General features: G+C 39.5%; 2 protein-coding genes across 4 annotated transcripts in view; one reads left to right on the forward strand and one right to left on the reverse strand.

Annotated features, from left to right (window-relative positions):
• The window catches only part of RFC1 (replication factor C subunit 1), a 44,804-nt gene extending 28,753 nt beyond the window's left edge, over nt 1-16,051 (forward strand). For both annotated transcript variants that reach the window (XM_049832365.1, XM_049832373.1), the window contains 15 exons: nt 141-320; nt 651-755; nt 1,846-2,242; nt 2,981-3,090; nt 4,704-4,818; nt 5,279-5,367; nt 6,389-6,526; nt 7,565-7,660; nt 7,835-7,933; nt 8,374-8,528; nt 8,643-8,760; nt 9,717-9,862; nt 10,324-10,537; nt 11,594-11,782; nt 12,305-16,051. In XM_049832365.1, the coding sequence (XP_049688322.1) occupies nt 141-320; nt 651-755; nt 1,846-2,242; nt 2,981-3,090; nt 4,704-4,818; nt 5,279-5,367; nt 6,389-6,526; nt 7,565-7,660; nt 7,835-7,933; nt 8,374-8,528; nt 8,643-8,760; nt 9,717-9,862; nt 10,324-10,537; nt 11,594-11,782; nt 12,305-12,400 (2,247 nt within the window). In that variant the 3' untranslated portion in view covers nt 12,401-16,051. The remainder of the gene's footprint in view (nt 1-140; nt 321-650; nt 756-1,845; nt 2,243-2,980; nt 3,091-4,703; nt 4,819-5,278; nt 5,368-6,388; nt 6,527-7,564; nt 7,661-7,834; nt 7,934-8,373; nt 8,529-8,642; nt 8,761-9,716; nt 9,863-10,323; nt 10,538-11,593; nt 11,783-12,304) is intronic.
• Nucleotides 13,169-16,754, reverse strand: part of WDR19 (WD repeat domain 19) — a 48,609-nt gene continuing 45,023 nt past the window's right edge. For both annotated transcript variants that reach the window (XM_049832345.1, XM_049832354.1), the window contains 3 exons: nt 15,027-15,103; nt 14,157-14,277; nt 13,169-13,347 (listed from right to left, as the gene is read on the reverse strand). In XM_049832345.1, coding sequence (XP_049688302.1) covers nt 14,163-14,277; nt 15,027-15,103 — 192 coding nt within the window. In that variant the 3' untranslated portion in view covers nt 13,169-13,347; nt 14,157-14,162. The remainder of the gene's footprint in view (nt 13,348-14,156; nt 14,278-15,026; nt 15,104-16,754) is intronic.

Here is a 16,754-nt window from a genome sequence, read left to right on the forward strand (position 1 = left end):
CCTAGCTTGATATGATAGGCTTATTTTTAAAGTTTCATAGGGTATTTGACATGGTAGGGGGTTAAAAAAGCTTATGGTGAAGAGGTATTTGGTAGAATTGCATCAGGTAACAGTGTTTTCTGCAATGCTCTGGTTCTCAGGGAGCTGAAAACTGCTTGGAAGGCCTGACATTTGTAATTACAGGCGTACTGGAGTGTATTGAAAGAGATGAGGCCAAGTCTCTGATTGAACGTTACGGAGGAAAAGTAACTGGCAATGTCAGCAAGAAGACAAACTATCTGGTCATGGGGCGAGACTGTGGCCAATCTAAATGTGAAAAGGTGAGTGTTCCTGTGCCTGAGCGAAGTAGAAGCGAAACTATGAATTGTTCATACCTAACTGTTGATGTTCAGTATCTCTGCCAAAAGGAGGCAGTAGTACCAATAATGTGCATGTTAAAAAGCAAACGTTGCCTAATGTTTTAGGGCTTTGTTCCATATTTTTTGTGTATGTACACACCCCCCCCCTCCACCCTCACGCGCCCCCCCCCCCCCCCCCCCCCCTTTTTGGTTGTTGTGGTGTTCATAAACATAGTCTTTAGTGGAAAGCACTATGAAGTGAATTATGTAAATCCTAACTTCACTTGACTTTAATTCTTACTTTTGTTCCAGGCATCAACTTTAGGGACAAAAGTTATTGATGAGGATGGCCTGTTTGATCTTATTCGAACTATGCCAGGCAAAAAGTCCAAATATGAGCTGGCGGCTGAAACAGAGGTTTGTTTATTATAAACTTAGGGGCTGGTTTGTCTTTTGCTTTGTGGTGTTTTTTTTTTTTTTTTTAGTTGAAAGGGGTTTTGGTCTTCTGTTCCAGTAACAGTAACCCTATAACTGCCAGTTTGACCTACTAGGTTAAAAGTATTGAAAGTGAAAATTTTATTTAACACTTCTACTTGGGAGCTATAGGGTTCCTCTCCTCCCCCCCCTTTCATTTTTATACTCTGACATTATTCTGTATTTTAGGTATCTGACTGAGGGGGTAATTGTATCTACTTAGATGACTTCAGTTTTAAACTTTTGAGGACTTGTTTATTCTTTGAAATAAGTAATTGTGACTGATACTGTGTGGAACCCAGACAGGCCCAATATAAAATTGTACTGTAAACATAGGACAACTGTATGTAAACCATGTATATGCAGATCAGATTTTGTCTTTATGTGGTACTTGAACAAATAATATTAAAGGTAACAGGGAATACTGTAAAAATGGTAGCAAGTTTTTTTTATGTACATTTAAATTTAGTCTGTAGTGGCTGATAAAATGTTTTTAAAAATCTCTGTTCTAGCATGTTGTGCATTCAGTACAGCTGTTGCTTTGGTCCTTCTGATGTGGCTAGACATGAATTGTTGCATGTAAAGATACTATTGCTGTCTTAAGGAAAAGCAACTCTAAGCTTACTAGCTAATTACTTTCACTCCCTTTGAATTGTTTTGGGTTGAAGACTTTCTGGAAGTGTTGTTTTGCAAGAGCTTAATGGCTGTCTGGCCCCCTTGTTCCAACCTGACAGTCATCAGTTTTGCATTATTTTTTTTAATGACGCATCTGGCTTTGTGAGTAAGGAGACTGCTCTGAATGACCAGAACATTTCCTGCCTCTTTTTTGTGGGTCGTGTAGAACCAGGTGGAATTGTGTTTAACAGTGCTTTATTTTTCAGAGAGGAATCTTCTCTTGAAGTTTTTTTTATCAATACGTAAGCTTTGTTACTTTCTTAAGCATTTCTGTACATGTGTTCAAAGACAGCTTGTTTATTTACTGTATGGGTTTTTTGAAATTTCCCTTTGATTTTCTTACCTTTATTTTCCTAAGGCAAAGAAAGCAGAGTCAAGACCTAAAAAGACACCACAGAAAGCTGAAGCTGGAAAAAGGAATTTTAGTCCCTTCAAAAGGGAAGCCAATAATAAAAAATATAAGGCTACTCCTGAAAAAGGAGATACCGTCAAATCTGTTAAGAAGGAAACCACTGCTGTTCGAAAGCTTGTGGACTTTAAATGGCAGACTGTAGAGAAGAAAGAAGCCCCCAAACCTGAGGGGAACTTGGTTTCTGAGACTAATGAAGATGGAACAGAGAGATTGCTATGGGTAGATAAATACAAGCCTGTATCTCTTAAGGCAATAATTGGACAGCAGGGTGAGCAAAGCTGTGCCAATAAACTGCTCCGATGGCTCAGAAATTGGCACAAGAATACCTCGGAAGATGGACAAGGTGACCAGCACAGTTAACTTTTCTCTGTGTTCTTCCATGCCAGTCACACTGCTTGTGACTTGTGGTAATCTCTTGAATGTGAATATTTTCCAAAAGAAACAAAATAACCTAGCAGTAATGTATAAAAAAATGGCCTTGCATTCAGCCTACTGAATTCTTTCTCACCAAGAGAAATATTGGCCAGTGCTAACCTGTCTGTACACATGGTGAAAGTACAGGATAGCAACGTGTCTAAAGGGCTTTGGTCGTGCGTGGGGAAGGGATGAATTGTTGAGGTCCTGGTTCTGCCTGACAAGTAGTCCGTGTCATGCGCAGTGCATCATCTTATAGAAACTTTTTCTGTGTTCAAAATACCATTTAAGTTTCACTTCAGCCGTAGTGGGGTTTTTCTCTGTGGTGGGTTTGGGGTTTGGTTTAGTTTGGGGTGGTTTTGTTGGTGGTGTGTGTTTGTTTGATGATTCTGAGGATGATTGATGAGTTCTGAGGAAATTGCTGAAATAATTGTATTATATTAATAGCACTTTTGCTATTTTTCAGTTTAGAATCACTGCAAGTCTTAAACTAAGATGGTTTAAGCTGCTTTTCCCCAAATGGTTGGGATGTAGATGTGTATGCATTTTTTGATATTTGTATCAGGCCTTAAATGAGGAAAAACTCCAGTGATGTTTGATATCTTTAGAAGTATGCAGTTTGTTTTGTAATACATACCTAGGTAAAACCTGGAATCTTCTTTTATAGCAAAGACCAATAAAACTGGAGGCAAAGATGATGGTACTGGTTTTAAAGCAGCATTACTTTCTGGTCCGCCTGGAGTTGGTAAAACTACCACAGCTTCTTTGGTTTGTAAGGTGAGTTCATATTAACAGTTGTTCCCAGCACTTTTTGTTATATATTGATTCTGTATCTCGATACAGATACAATGTGGATATCTTCTCAATGACCAGAGTCTGTTCCCAGCCTAGTTCCACCTGCTCAGAACAGGGTTACAGGTGAAAATATGTGGATGTTTAGATACCTTTATCACGTCTGGGGCAAGAATGTAGCAATGGGTGTCTGCATTTTTTTTCTGTTGTATTGAGAGGAAGCATATCACAGTACATTGAACAATCGGAAATGGTTTTCAAGAATTGTAAGCATTCAGGACTAATTCTACAAGTCAGAGAATATTTGTGCTAAATTTAATGGGAGTCAAATTCTGGCAAGCTTTTTGAAAGTTTCTATGACAGTCTTGGTCATGGTTTTTATATATCTATACAAAGGTATCTTGCCCAGACTCACTCTAAATTCAATACTTCTTTGGGATGAGAGAAGCTGACAGGGCTATGTGTCCATTTCTAAAGCTGAATTTAGAAATTAGTTTTTCCCTAACTTTGCTGGAACTCTGTGTTCCACTAACTGTGACATGAAAATCAGCTGAGAACTCCATGTTGTAGAAATACCATTAAAGGTAACTTTATTAATAGTGTTGTTGTATCAAGTTACAGATTATTTTTGTTGTTCTTTGACTTGCAAGAAATTTCTTAGAATATGATACTACCAGCTTAGAAGGGTTGAAAACTATTGTTAGCAATCTGATCTTCGAGCTGGGAAGGAATGATTACTTACCTCAGTATTTGAGTTGCATAGAATAACTCCCAATACCCCCTGTCCTCACCATAGAGCTTTGTGCCAAAAAGCTGGTGCTGCATCCAAAACTAGACCTGCAGAAAAGGTGGATGTGCTGACTTAGGCTCACTTCTGCACTAGCATGGCCTTTTCTGCTTCTGTTTTCCAACCTAGCTTGCTCACAGCTGCTTCAGGTCTCTGCAGAGCATTTTTCACTGTGCTCCGCAGGAGTAGCCAACAAAACTGTGTTGTTCAAGCTGCAAGAACAAAGCTGTGTGCAGCTTGCTGCTGTGCTGTGGCATGTCCTTGGCAGGGGAGTTTGCTGATAAAGGAGCAACTGGTTAAAGTTCTTTCAGGGACTGACATGCAGCCCAGACCTGTTCTGAAGTGTTAGGACTGCTGGGAGAGCGATGTATTTCCTAGCTGTTAAATAGTTAAAAGCTTCTCTTCAGCTTTCAGAGGCATGTGGCATGTTTCTTGTCCTGACTCTTTATGCACAAGACTTTGATATGCAGCTGGAAATACCATGGAGCTTAGCCAGCCTTGGCTCATAGTTCTGTTTCTGTCCCTCATGGCAGTTCTGTTAATCCTTCAGAACTAAATCTGTGCCACTGACTTTCCCCACCTACTCCCCCTTAAAAAAAGTTCTCTTTTGGGCATATATGTGTCTGGTTATAAATATTTTTGGAGTGTGAGAGAAAAGGAGTATAAGAGGAAAAAGGAATGAGCCACAAATTATATGTGAAAATGTGTTGTAAGAGCTTTCTTCTGGAACTCTGAAATACTGTTTCTAATTCTAAGCATGCATATGCTCTTTCACTGATCTGTGTTCTCATTTTTTGTGTTTTTGGACTAGGAACTGGGGTATAGCTATGTGGAGCTGAATGCCAGTGACACTCGCAGTAAGAACAGTCTAAAGGAAGTAGTTGCTGAATCACTTAACAACACTAGCATCAAAGACTTCTGTTCTGGTATGTCTGTTTGAAGGAGAATTTTTATTGTGTTAGGAGTCCAGTTACAGGAGGGACAAAGCTTCCTTATTACACAATAGTGTTAGGAATTCAACTTGCTCATCATGTGAAAGGATCAGGTTCTCATAAGGATGGCTTCATTTGGTAAGCTGTTCTATTTCCTCTCCAGTTGTGGAATTAAATCCTGCTATCAGTAGAATTAGTCGTTAATCTGCACAAACTGCTCAAGAACTCTGCAGTTGCTCTTCTGTTGCATGGGACTTGTTTCTTAGAAAATGACATGAGGTTTTATAGTCAGTTCTATTCTGTCAACACAGATTCATGTGATCAAGTGGCGGAGCAAGAGGTTCACTACCACCTCAGTTGTCTAGGATGGGCTTACCTAACCTATAAAGCATTGGGTAAAACACAAGACCCTATTTTATTCCCATCTCATTTTCTTGTCCATATTCATTTTCAGGCACATCCTCATCAGTTAGCGAGAAACATGTATTGATCATGGATGAAGTGGATGGTATGGCAGGCAATGAAGACAGAGGAGGGATTCAGGTGAAACTGCTATAGTTATTAGCTAATGCCATTGCTAAGAGTGCATACTATATACAGCACAAAATATTTCAGGCCAGTCTACTGTCCTCAACCCATGGTCCGTAGAAAGTCTTCATAGAGTACAGTTTTTGACCTGTTTTAGAAGTCTGTGTAAGAAGGATTACCTGGGGGCGGGGGGGGAGGGGAGATAATTCTGTAAAAGAAACCTGGATTGACGAACTTGTGTGTGCACTTTAAATCTTTGTTCTTGGACAGGTGAATTCATCTTCAGGTCTCTGCAGCTGACATCTACCTGCAGTGGGAGGTTGTAATCAGACTGGGACAGTTACTCTCTTCAGTAGCAGTAACACTGAATAAACAATGTGGCATAGGAAAACACTTTGTTTTCCTTAGCAGCTCTACTTCTGGATTCTGAAGATTTCCTATGGTCACATGCAATACTTTGACAATAAAGGGCATACAGATCTTTAGCTCAGATGCGGACATTTACATTGCAGGAATATGAAATTGAACTGAATTTCACTTTAATTAGACCAGGCAGTTTGTTCTGGTAAGCCTAACAATGCTGAAGCCTCAGGGTTGAGCTCCTTGCATGGGGAAGAGCTGATCTTTTTACTTCCTCCTTCTTCATTGTTTGTGGCAGGGTGTGGTCAGAGATGTGTGCTCCCTCTGGGCATAGGCCAGGTCAAACTGGCCTTTGGACAAATGAGTCTAGTTCTGCAGGTGGACAGCTCTGCTCTGGACTATTGATCTTAATTGCTTCATGCAGAATGGTCTAAACATGATTGCTGGAAGTGGGTAGACAGCAGGTTTATTGCAGCTGAATAGAACAGCAGGTGGAAAAAGGAGAGGGGCTAGGTTTTCACTGTGTGGAAACATGATTACAGTAGGAAGAGTTTTATAGACTTGCATCTGTCAGGTCTGATTTAAGGCAGGGACTAATGCTGCTTGGTATGACACTTTAAACATTCCTGTTCTCTGAGGTGTCTAATGTGATTGTTGTAATGTGTTTAAATCACAGGAGCTGATTGGTTTAATTAGAAATACAAAGATACCCATCATCTGTATGTGTAATGATCGAAACCATCCTAAAATTCGTTCCTTGGTCCACTACTGTTTTGATCTTCGTTTTCAGAGACCTCGTCTAGAACAGATTAAGGTAAGGAGGCTGTGGTTGTATGGGCTGCACTGAATTACCATCAGTAACTTCTGTCTTTGTGTGGCGGAATTTATACAGAATTGGAACCACCACTTAAAAGTTAACTGATCACCTGAGTGAGTAACTCTGCTTTTCAGAATTCATTGTCTTGAGTTTTTCCTTCCTGAAGAATGAAGTATCCCAAAGCCTTTCAGATTTAGAAGTCTATTTTAAATATATCCAAAGATTTTTTTAATAAGGATCATGCACTTTTTTTTTAAACCAATGACAAGGGATGACTTATGTTTTTAAGAGAAAATTTAGGTTATACATGCTCTTTCATAGATGTGTCAATGTGTTCTGTAAGTGTTAAAGGATTTTAGTCATGGGTTTCTCTAGGTTTGCTTTATTAACAACTCAAGAGTTGGGTCACCACCACAGTGAATGGCAAAAGATTACTCAAAACCACCTTCTATATATATATATAATTTCCAAACCAATATGCAATTGATAATTTGTCAAAAGAAGTTCTAGGTGTTCTTCCATGAACTGTCAGTTCTCTATTCTCCAGTGGTTTTAAAAGTCCAATACATTTTCCTGTCTCAACTTGTCTTGTCCCAGTTCTTCTGAAGTTAGTGGTCGTAGGCAGAAGGTCTTCAGTCACCACAGTCACTTATCTTCTTGCACACCAAAGATCACCTTTGAATTTCTGAAAATCACTCAGGTTATTCTATTAATTCATCTTACTTTAATTACTTACTCTTATTCTTAAGTCTTAGATCTAAAATGTATGATTCTTCTTCTGTTGATTCAGCTTGACTGGGTTTTAAGCCAGCCATGGTGAGGGCTACACATGGGACAAATAAGTAGCTTATGCATATTGTTTTTTAAGCACCTGCATTCTATTAATCACATCTAAAGCAATCTCAAATCATTAGTTATATGTCTAATATGAATAGTCTTAGAAACAATGAGGCTTAAAGCCTAGTTCCCTTTACAGTAAAGGGAAGAATTCACAGGAATTCTCTAGTGACAGTTTCTCACTTATGTGTATTACAGGGTGCCATGATGTCTATTGCATTTAAAGAAGGTTTAAAAATTCCACCACCTGCTATGCAAGAGATAATCCTGGCAGCAAATCAGGACATCAGACAGGTCAGTGCCAATTCAACATCAGTATCCATTCAGAGAGCGTGTCACATACAAGTCCTTGACTTCAGTGTAGTATTTGGACAGTATTATTTCTATGTATAGAGATCAGACTGTTTTCTGCTCGAGTCTTCCATTTAAATGCTCTTATGCTACCAAATTGTCAATTTTGTTCTTTAGGTTTTGCATAATCTTAATATGTGGTGTGCGAAAGATAAATCATTGACTTACGATGAGGCTAAAACGGATGCCAGCAGAGCCAAAAAGGATCTCAAACTGGTAAGTGTAAAATACTGGATTGGCTTTTACTGTCATATTCCGATATAATCACTAGGGTTTATAAGCATCTTCTGAACTAAAGCACTGATAGTGTAGATGCAGGGAGTTGTCAGACTTGGCACAAATGGTTGAAGGGCAGTAAATCCGGGACTGAGGATATATTTTGATGTACTGGTCTCTTAAATAATTCGCAATTATGAAGCTGATACTTCTCATCCTGAGTCCTTTATTTAGGAGATAATTCCCTTAATATTGGAAGTAAAACTCAATTCTCAAAACTGGTAAAGTACTAGGAAGGAAACACTGAACATTGAACTTGTACTAGTGAGTCCAGATATTGTTGGATACTATAACTAGGGTAATATTGTTGATATTGTGCTGTGTCTTATTGTTTGTGTTGACCTGCAACCCACTGACTTCTTGAAATATCATTTACTTAGGGCCCTTTTGATGTTGTCCGGAAGGTTTTTGCTGCTGGAGAGGAGGCTTCTCGTATGTCTCTTATAGACAAATCGGATCTTTTCTTCCATGATTATTCCCTAGCACCTCTCTTTGTCCAAGAGAACTATGTACATGTGAAACCGGCTGCTGCTGGGTGAGTTATTCCATACCCTAATTCCATACCTTTCACATCAGGGAGTTACACTAGACTAAAACCTACCTGGAATATTTCTGCTTTGTAATACAGTCAACTTTGGGTTTTTTCCAGAGGAAATCTGAAAAAGCACTTGGTGCTCTTGAGTAGAGCAGCTGATAGTATATGTGATGGTGATATAGTGGACAAACAGATTCGTAGCAAGCAAAACTGGAACCTTCTTCCAACACAGGTGAGCACTTGACACTCACTTTACATACTTTATGGTTAAAAGACTGATCCCTTGAAACTGAAGTTTCAGTATAATTTTATGACCTATGTAGTTCATACTTCATGTAGTACTCTTTGTTGTGATGGTGAGTAGAGCAGTTTCCCATATTCATATTGTTAAATCCACTTTGTATCATGAAATAAAGTCTTCTGAAACTTCGAAAAGCTTGACCATTCTTTAAGAAGCATAGGAGCACATGGCACATGTCACTTCTGACATGCAGTTACAAGCCTACTCAGTTTTATTTATGTGCTTTCTATCCCAGCCTTTCACCAGGCCAGTATTTCTCCCGAAGCACAGAGGACTGAAGCTTTGTTACCGTAACTTCTTTTAATGATCACTGAAATATTGACAAGACTTGTGCTTAAAGGGTTATGACTGGCATCAGAAAATGTATCATAGATGAAGTCGGAAGGGACCTCTGGAGGTCATCTAGTCCACCCCCCCTGCTTAGTGCAGGTCCACACAGATAAGTTGCTTAGGAACTTACCTAGCTGAGTTTATGTAGACTTGTGGTGTTCTTTGGAAATGTCTCCTTCACCATCTCCATCTGCTGGAGACTACAGCACTTGTGTGAAGTCAGCCGTTTGTCTGACTGCACTTTAAAATGAGAAATGAACAGGCTTTTTTCCTTTTTTTTTCTTTTTTCTTTGTAAAAATGGCTTTTAAAACCCAGATAATTTCACAGGTATTTTAGAACGTGGTAACAAATACAGTGGTACAAGAGATGAAGCTGTAACCTAAAAGGGGTTGAACAGAAACAAGCAACCAAGAAAGAGTTCTCTTAAAACAAGCTGTTTCCACTGTGGAACCATATTGTCTACATGAAAGGGAGTAGTCAAGTAGGGTAGTACATCATGGTCTCAGTGAGACTAATTCATTGTGGTTTGAGTTTGTCATGTGTGTTACTTTTTCAGGCTATTTACGCAAGTGTTCTCCCGGGGGAGCTGATGAGAGGTTACATGTCCCAGTTTCCTGTCTTTCCCAGCTGGCTGGGGAAATTTTCATCTACAGGCAAACATGATCGTATCATTCAGGAACTGGCAATGCACATGAGTCTCAGGTAGTGCTGACATTGTTCTTCTGGCTTATATCAACAAAGATACTTAGTTCTCATGTAGTTCGTTACCTACCGTTAAATCTTTGCTGTGCTTGGTACAAACTTAAGTGTGTATTCTGTGAATATTCTTGTATAGTTTTGGTGACACTTTCTTAGTGCTTAATCTGGACAACAGTCAGGCTGCAAACACTTGATTAGTGTAGTCAGCAGTACTGTGACTTTTTTCCCCCTGAGGTTGTTTCTCAGTTAGGGGTGTGTTTCCCCAGACTGTTCAGTGTTTGGATACCTTGCACTGGGTTATCCCTAATGCAGCTATGGCAAAAGGAATGGCATGGTACAACTTGCAGTTAACTCTTAAGGCAGCTGATTATCTATTTGCTGAGGGCCTACCTACCGGTTGCCTGTGTTTAGAAGCGAGTGGTGGTGGTTGTACAGATTTACTTACTTCTTTCAATTTGACAAAGAACCCAGACGTGCAAGAGGACAGTAAATATGGAGTATTTGCCATATCTGCGGGATGCGGTTGTCCAGCCCTTGAAAGACTTTGGAGCAGATGGTGTACAAGAAGCTATAACGTTCATGGACTCTTACTGCTTGATGAAAGAAGATATTGAAAATATCATGGAAATAAGCATGTGGGGAGGCAAACCCAGTCCTTTTTCAAAGTTGGATCCCAAGGTAAAGTTCACTAGTGAATTTTTGCCTTCCGTATCTTTTAAAGAGAAATCCTAGAATAATAGCTATGGTATGGATGTGCTGCTGGAAGGCTGAAGTCAGTGCAGCTGCAAATGAATAATTTTATTAACTGTAGTTTAATTAATGGTAGTGTTTGCAAAACAGATGTCAAACATAGAACATATCCCTAAAACTTTCAGTAGTAAGTCTTACACCTGTTGTTCCTGGTGTAAAGGATCACTGGGAGTTGGTGGTGTCTGGGGTATAGAAGTGGAACACCGAAGGGACTGGGAAAGCCAGTACCTTTCTACAGGCAAGCTCCTGGCTATAAGCTGTATCACCTTCATGCATAGCACTGCCTTTCTTACCATTGTGCAAAGGAGGAGGAACGCACAAGTGTATTTGTTACAGTGTGGGCACTGAACTAAGAGACTGGCTTGCAGCTTGTGTCTTTCATGGCCCAGCTAGACTGAACTGCCAGCCCTGGGGGGACTTTGTGTGGTGTTCCTCCAGTATCCAGCTAGTCCACTTCAGTGGTTGGGACCCTCATCTGGTACAAGGTGAGCTTAAGCTCAAGTCCCTGCTACAAACTAGGCAGGTGTGAGATCTGAACCATGATCTCCCCCATCCCAGGTCAAGCGCTCAGGGAAAGAGAAGAATCTTCTCTGATAACTTAAACCTACCCTACACTTGGGTGTTTACCCCTAGTCTGAATAGGCTGTTCCAGTGTGGCAGGTGTTCAGTGCTGCTGAGGGTGGCTCTGGTGTAAGTGACTTGGGTACAGAACAACAGTGCTGAAATTATTTGGAGGCCAAATTGAGAAGCATCTGAAGATGCACACTCTTACCTGAGGATTGTGTGGGACTTGCTTAAAATGAGCCTTTGCCATACAGCTCTTAGATGCTTTCTGTGTCCTTTTGAGGTAGCGTCCTCTTCTACAAATCTTTGGTCACATCTTCCCAAACAAAAGATGATGTGGAATCTCCAGCCAACAGTTGGTTAGCTAACAATCTACAGTTCCTAAGCTGATGCTCATAGTGTTTCCTTTCAACCTAACAGGTCAAAGCAGCTTTTACGCGTGCCTACAACAAAGAGGCACATCTGACTCCATATTCACTTAATTCTGTCAAGCCATCTAAAAGGCAGTCAGGATCTCTGGTGACGTCAGAACTGAATGAAGACTTGAATGTGGAAGAGATCCAGTCTGAGGATGAGCAAGATACTGTTGAAAGTGATGCAATGATTAAGGTGACTTAGTCTTATCAGTGTTAAACTACCCCACTAAACTGTTTCCTCTTAGTTACCTTTCTGGGACTTGCAAAATCATCTGAATTAAAAAAAAATAAATGTATAAAATACATAATCTCTCAACATTTAAATTCATAACTAGTAGTAGTGTGAAAAAATTTCTATCCATTGTCGTCTTCTTGAATGTTGGGAGACATAACTATAACTCAAGAATACTGCATCCAATTATAAAACTTAGTATTTTAGGCGTTGGTGGGAAGCAGCCACAGGCCTTTTGCTTGTGGTTATCACAGAAAGAAATTCCAGGAATACTCTTTGTACGTATTGCCTGTTGGGGAACTGTGGTCAGCCCTTAAGATGGAATATTGTAGAGTCTACTCTGCATGGCATTTAAAAACTTGATACCTGAAAGAGGAGGGGAAGAAAAGAGATGGATTTTTCTTTTAATACTGAATGCATTTTAACTTATGCTTTTGTCAGGTTGCAGTTGGATTTTAAACTGTCTCTGTGTTCTGTTTGTAGCAAAAAAAGGCAAAGTCTTCCAAGCTGCCAAAAAGAGAGAAAAATGAAGAAACAACAAAAAAAGAAGGGAAAAGAAAAGAGAAAACAAGATATTGAACAGAATAAAATCTTGCTCTGGATGCAGCTTTGCCTATCTAACTTCTGGCAGGAACATGAAACCGATCCAGTGCTGGAGCTGGGAAGGTAGAACCAGTGCGTTGAAAATGCTCCTCTTATAGAGGTGATGTAGCTACTGTACTCTCTCACTATGCCATGCTGTACTTACTCTTAACGTGCTACGATGTTATCCTTGTGCAACAAACACCGGGGTGCATGAACACAATGAAAATGGGATGCTTAGTTACCTGGTGTATGTGCTAAGTCTTCCTAGGACTTAACTACTTTTTTAATAAATCCCCTGACATTGTGTGGTGTGAACTCTTGTAAATAGCACATGATGCAACCCTCCCTCCCCTGAAATTGCATATTTGTACATTGTAGAAATTAAGCAGTGTATAAAATTACAATAAAATGTTTCATAGGAGAGTCTTTTAAAGTTGGTTAAGTTCATGGAGTGTTCTCTCCCTTTTCTTCCAAGGTTCTGGCTTTCCTTCATGTACAGGCTGTGGTGTTACCCTTTTTCTACAACTTCCCTTTTGTTCAGTTACAGACGCAGAAAAGCAGTGAGGGATTTAGTTCTAAAACTTGAGGAGCCTGTGCTTGTATCTTTAATCAAAACCAGAAAGGAATACCTAGAGTGAGAACCATTTCATAGAAAATAGCCATAAAAGTTCAGAACTGATGTTGAAAAAGAGAACACTAGGGACTTTTTGCCCTTGGTTTGTCTTTGGTGCAGATAAAATGCAAATTTTGCTTCATAAGAAGAATTATTGATCAGTTTTATTACTATAATAAATCAAAGTACAAAATTTATCAAAAGCTAAATATTTACAGGCTATCACAAAATAGAAGTGATATGGTTGTTATTAAAATCCTAGTGGGGAAAAGATGTGTAACATAGTGACAGAGCTTTCCTTGCTGCTTGCCAGACAACCCATGCAACTCTGAAAATAAACAGAAGTGGTTAGTCATATCCCAAGATACAAAGCCTGTGATAGCAAACTACAACGTTTTCTCAGACTGGAAAAAAAAATTAACAAAATATGGTTATTGTGGTATATATAATTTATAATAGCACTTTTGTGTTACTTTGACCTCTAGCTAAGTTTTCACATAATGTGTTTGCATTAGTAGATCTGCCTTCAAAAGTCAAAATTAATGAGGAACTATATTAACTCATCTTCAGTTAACATTCCTTTAACAAAACTGAAGTCTTGGATAGACCGAACAGTGGTGTTACTCTTTGAAATATGAGTATTTCAAGCCAATACTACATTGCTGTTATCCTGTGATATAGTCTTATATTCTGTTAAACATAGATGCTAAGATCATGTAACCTGCATTTTAGATCTGCTCCTTCCAGGTAGCATCTCTCTGCCTCATTGGTAGATCTGCAGAAAATTTTGATGATGCTGAGATCGTCAAACCGTTCTCTGCACTACCCAAGCACAACTGGTGTTTAGGAACATGTTCCGAACCAGAACATGTTTCAGATGATAATGTGCTCATAGAGATAAACTGGTTTAAAGCTGCACAACTGGAATGATTTAACAACTAGGTTAGATGCAGTAGCAAAACCTACTGCTGTTTGCATGCCTGAGAGCAAGTAGGTGATACAGCTGGGCCTCAGTTATCTAAGGCACAGACCCAGGCTGTCAGATTCTTGAACAGTACATTTCCCTTGCTGGGAAAAACTGCTGATGGCCTCCAGAATGAGCCCTGTTAAGCAAAAAATATGGGCTCTAGCGCATACCTGAATTTATTGGTCCCCATCTTCTGCTTTGAGGTACTCTGTGCAATCATTTATTTTCTTAAGATGAACAATGTTAATCCTTTCAGAACACATTGGACATATGTTTTCAGTCTGTAACATGCTGTTTTAAAAGAAGGGAGACTGGTCAACTGATAATTCTAACATTTTTCAAAGGAACAGCTGGGCCTAAGGCAGAAAGTGTTAGAGCAAAGCTCTGACCTGTGCTGTGTAACAAATACAGGCCAGAGCAACAGCTGCTTCTGTCTAGGTGGAGCAAAGGTTGGCTTGTTCATTTCTAACACTTGAGAACTAACACTACAACAGGAACACTGCTGCTGCTTGCATGGGCATGATGAAAATTTGGCAATTAAAACAAATACAAAGGAGTTAAGGCTAGAATGTGAAGTTTCTGCAGCTTCACCCTTCCTGACATCTGAACAAAGCTATGCAATCCCATTGTCACACAGATGATTATCAGGGACAAGATATTACTGCTACCTCGGTCTGTACCCAATACTGCATGTATTTTATTTTGGTGGCTGCTGCTGTGCTTGTGTTCTCCCCCTTCGCCCATATGGGGTCATCTTCCTGGAAGGAGCTGAGAACTTACACCAAACCTCCAACCATCTTCACTGCTGTTCCTGTTGTTGGAGCCCTGCATCCCTGGCCGAGGTCTTTGTCATAGTTTTTGGTCCGCTTTGAAAGTGATGTTCTGCAAGTATGTTAGATGAAACTACCACGTAAGGGAGATTCATCTTCCAACCCAGCTGTTACATGGTTTTAGTACAAAATGAAACAGTTTGCTAAAATAAGAACAACACTGACACCACTGGAATCCTGCAATAGAAAAGAAAAAAAATCCCAACTTACTTCTTGAATTCTGAATAGAGGGCAGGAAAGTCACAATGGGGGCAGACTGTCCAGTCATCTCGTACCATATGCCGACCCTGCATGGAAAAGGCACAAGTAATTAAATGGCACATGCTGTCCTAGTACACTGGGTGTCAGGTTTTTACCTGTTATTGTGAAAAAGTCTCAGCAACTGAGTTCTAAAGGTCTTGAGGAACTAAAAACCCAAAATGATAATATAGTGTTACTGTAGTTTGATTACTGTGTAAATTCTGTAACTAGAAAAGGAGCTCTCCATGAGATGCAGTGTTTTCACTATAATTTGCATTCCTCTTTTAAAAAAAGAAATCTAGGAATGTATTGAATTACAACTTGTAAAATTCTTTTAGTTTGGCAATTCTGGAATGTTATCTGTAGATCTATGTCTAGACATCTATGTAAATCTACTGGGATTTTTGGTGTTGCATATGACATTAAAAAAAACAACCACGCCCCCAAAGCCACATCACATGAGCCCCAGGAGGTTGCATTCAATGCTGTCACATTTGTGACCATACTGACTGCCTGGCACTTGCCCCTTGAACCAATTTCTGTTTACTTTTTTTGGTACAGTTTACTAATTTGCTTTTGATAGAAAGCATTCATATGTACCTTTTCAATACTATAAAACACAACAGCACCTTGAACTATATTGAGATGTCTGCTCTAATATGGTATGCAACAGTGGGCTGTTTTGACACTGACTCTTGTATAATATTTGAAAATGCTGCATTCCTAATGATGTTACAAATACCTGTGATGTAAATAAACTATAACCAAGATGGAGGCTAAATAAATAGTAGGAAATGTACATGAATATGTACATTATGATTGGCTCATAAAGCTACATTTAAAAGCCTTGGTTTTTTTCCTTAAGGTAATACTTCTAAAATATACTGGTCATCTTACTGTGCTGAACCAATAGAGTGAAAAAAAAATAGGTAATTGCTATTAATATTTTTTGTAAGGCTTGATTCTTTAGTTTTAATAAAGACTGTTTACTCAAACATTTGATTCCTGCTCAAGTAAATTTTGATTTTTCTGTAAGTCTAGTGTGACAAATCACTTGAACCTAGTGAAAAGAAAGTGTTAGTTATACAGTCGGTAACCTCAGTATAAAGATTGTGTAGTGAAGCTGGTAACAGTGGGGTGGATGGCTCTTCCACAGGGAAGTACACCTTTTCACTACACTCTATCCTGAAACAAAAGTGTTATAACTTCTCATTTCTGGAAGAATCAGTAATGCAAGAAATGCTGAGGTCACTGGCTGAACCATTACTTAACCTTGGAAGCACCTAAAAATTCAGTTACATTCTGGGCATTCTCCAAAATAAATTTTTGAAGTGTGGTGGGTTATTTATTTATTTATTTATTATTTTTTTTTTATTATTTTATTTTTTTTATTTTATTTGCAGTCTCAGCAGCCTGGAGGTTAGGGGAGGAGAGCTGTGCCCCCCACAGGCTCCTGTACATGGAAGAAGAAAGGGCCATTTCCATCTCTGCTCTTGCTGCTCTGAGCCCTGGAGCACCTGAGCAAAGGGCTGGCTTGGGAAGGCACCAGCAGCACGGTCGTGCCTGTGTGTTCTCTCAAGTGCACCAACAGCACCGAACGCGTGTGCACTGGGTGTCCAGGGGAGCCCTGGTGCATGCCCTGCCTTCTCAGGAAGCCAAAGTCTTCCAGAACCACTTCATGATCTTACCGTCATCCTT

Source organism: Accipiter gentilis, chromosome 3, assembly GCF_929443795.1.
Source record: "Accipiter gentilis chromosome 3, bAccGen1.1, whole genome shotgun sequence".
NCBI lineage: Eukaryota > Metazoa > Chordata > Aves > Accipitriformes > Accipitridae > Astur > Astur gentilis.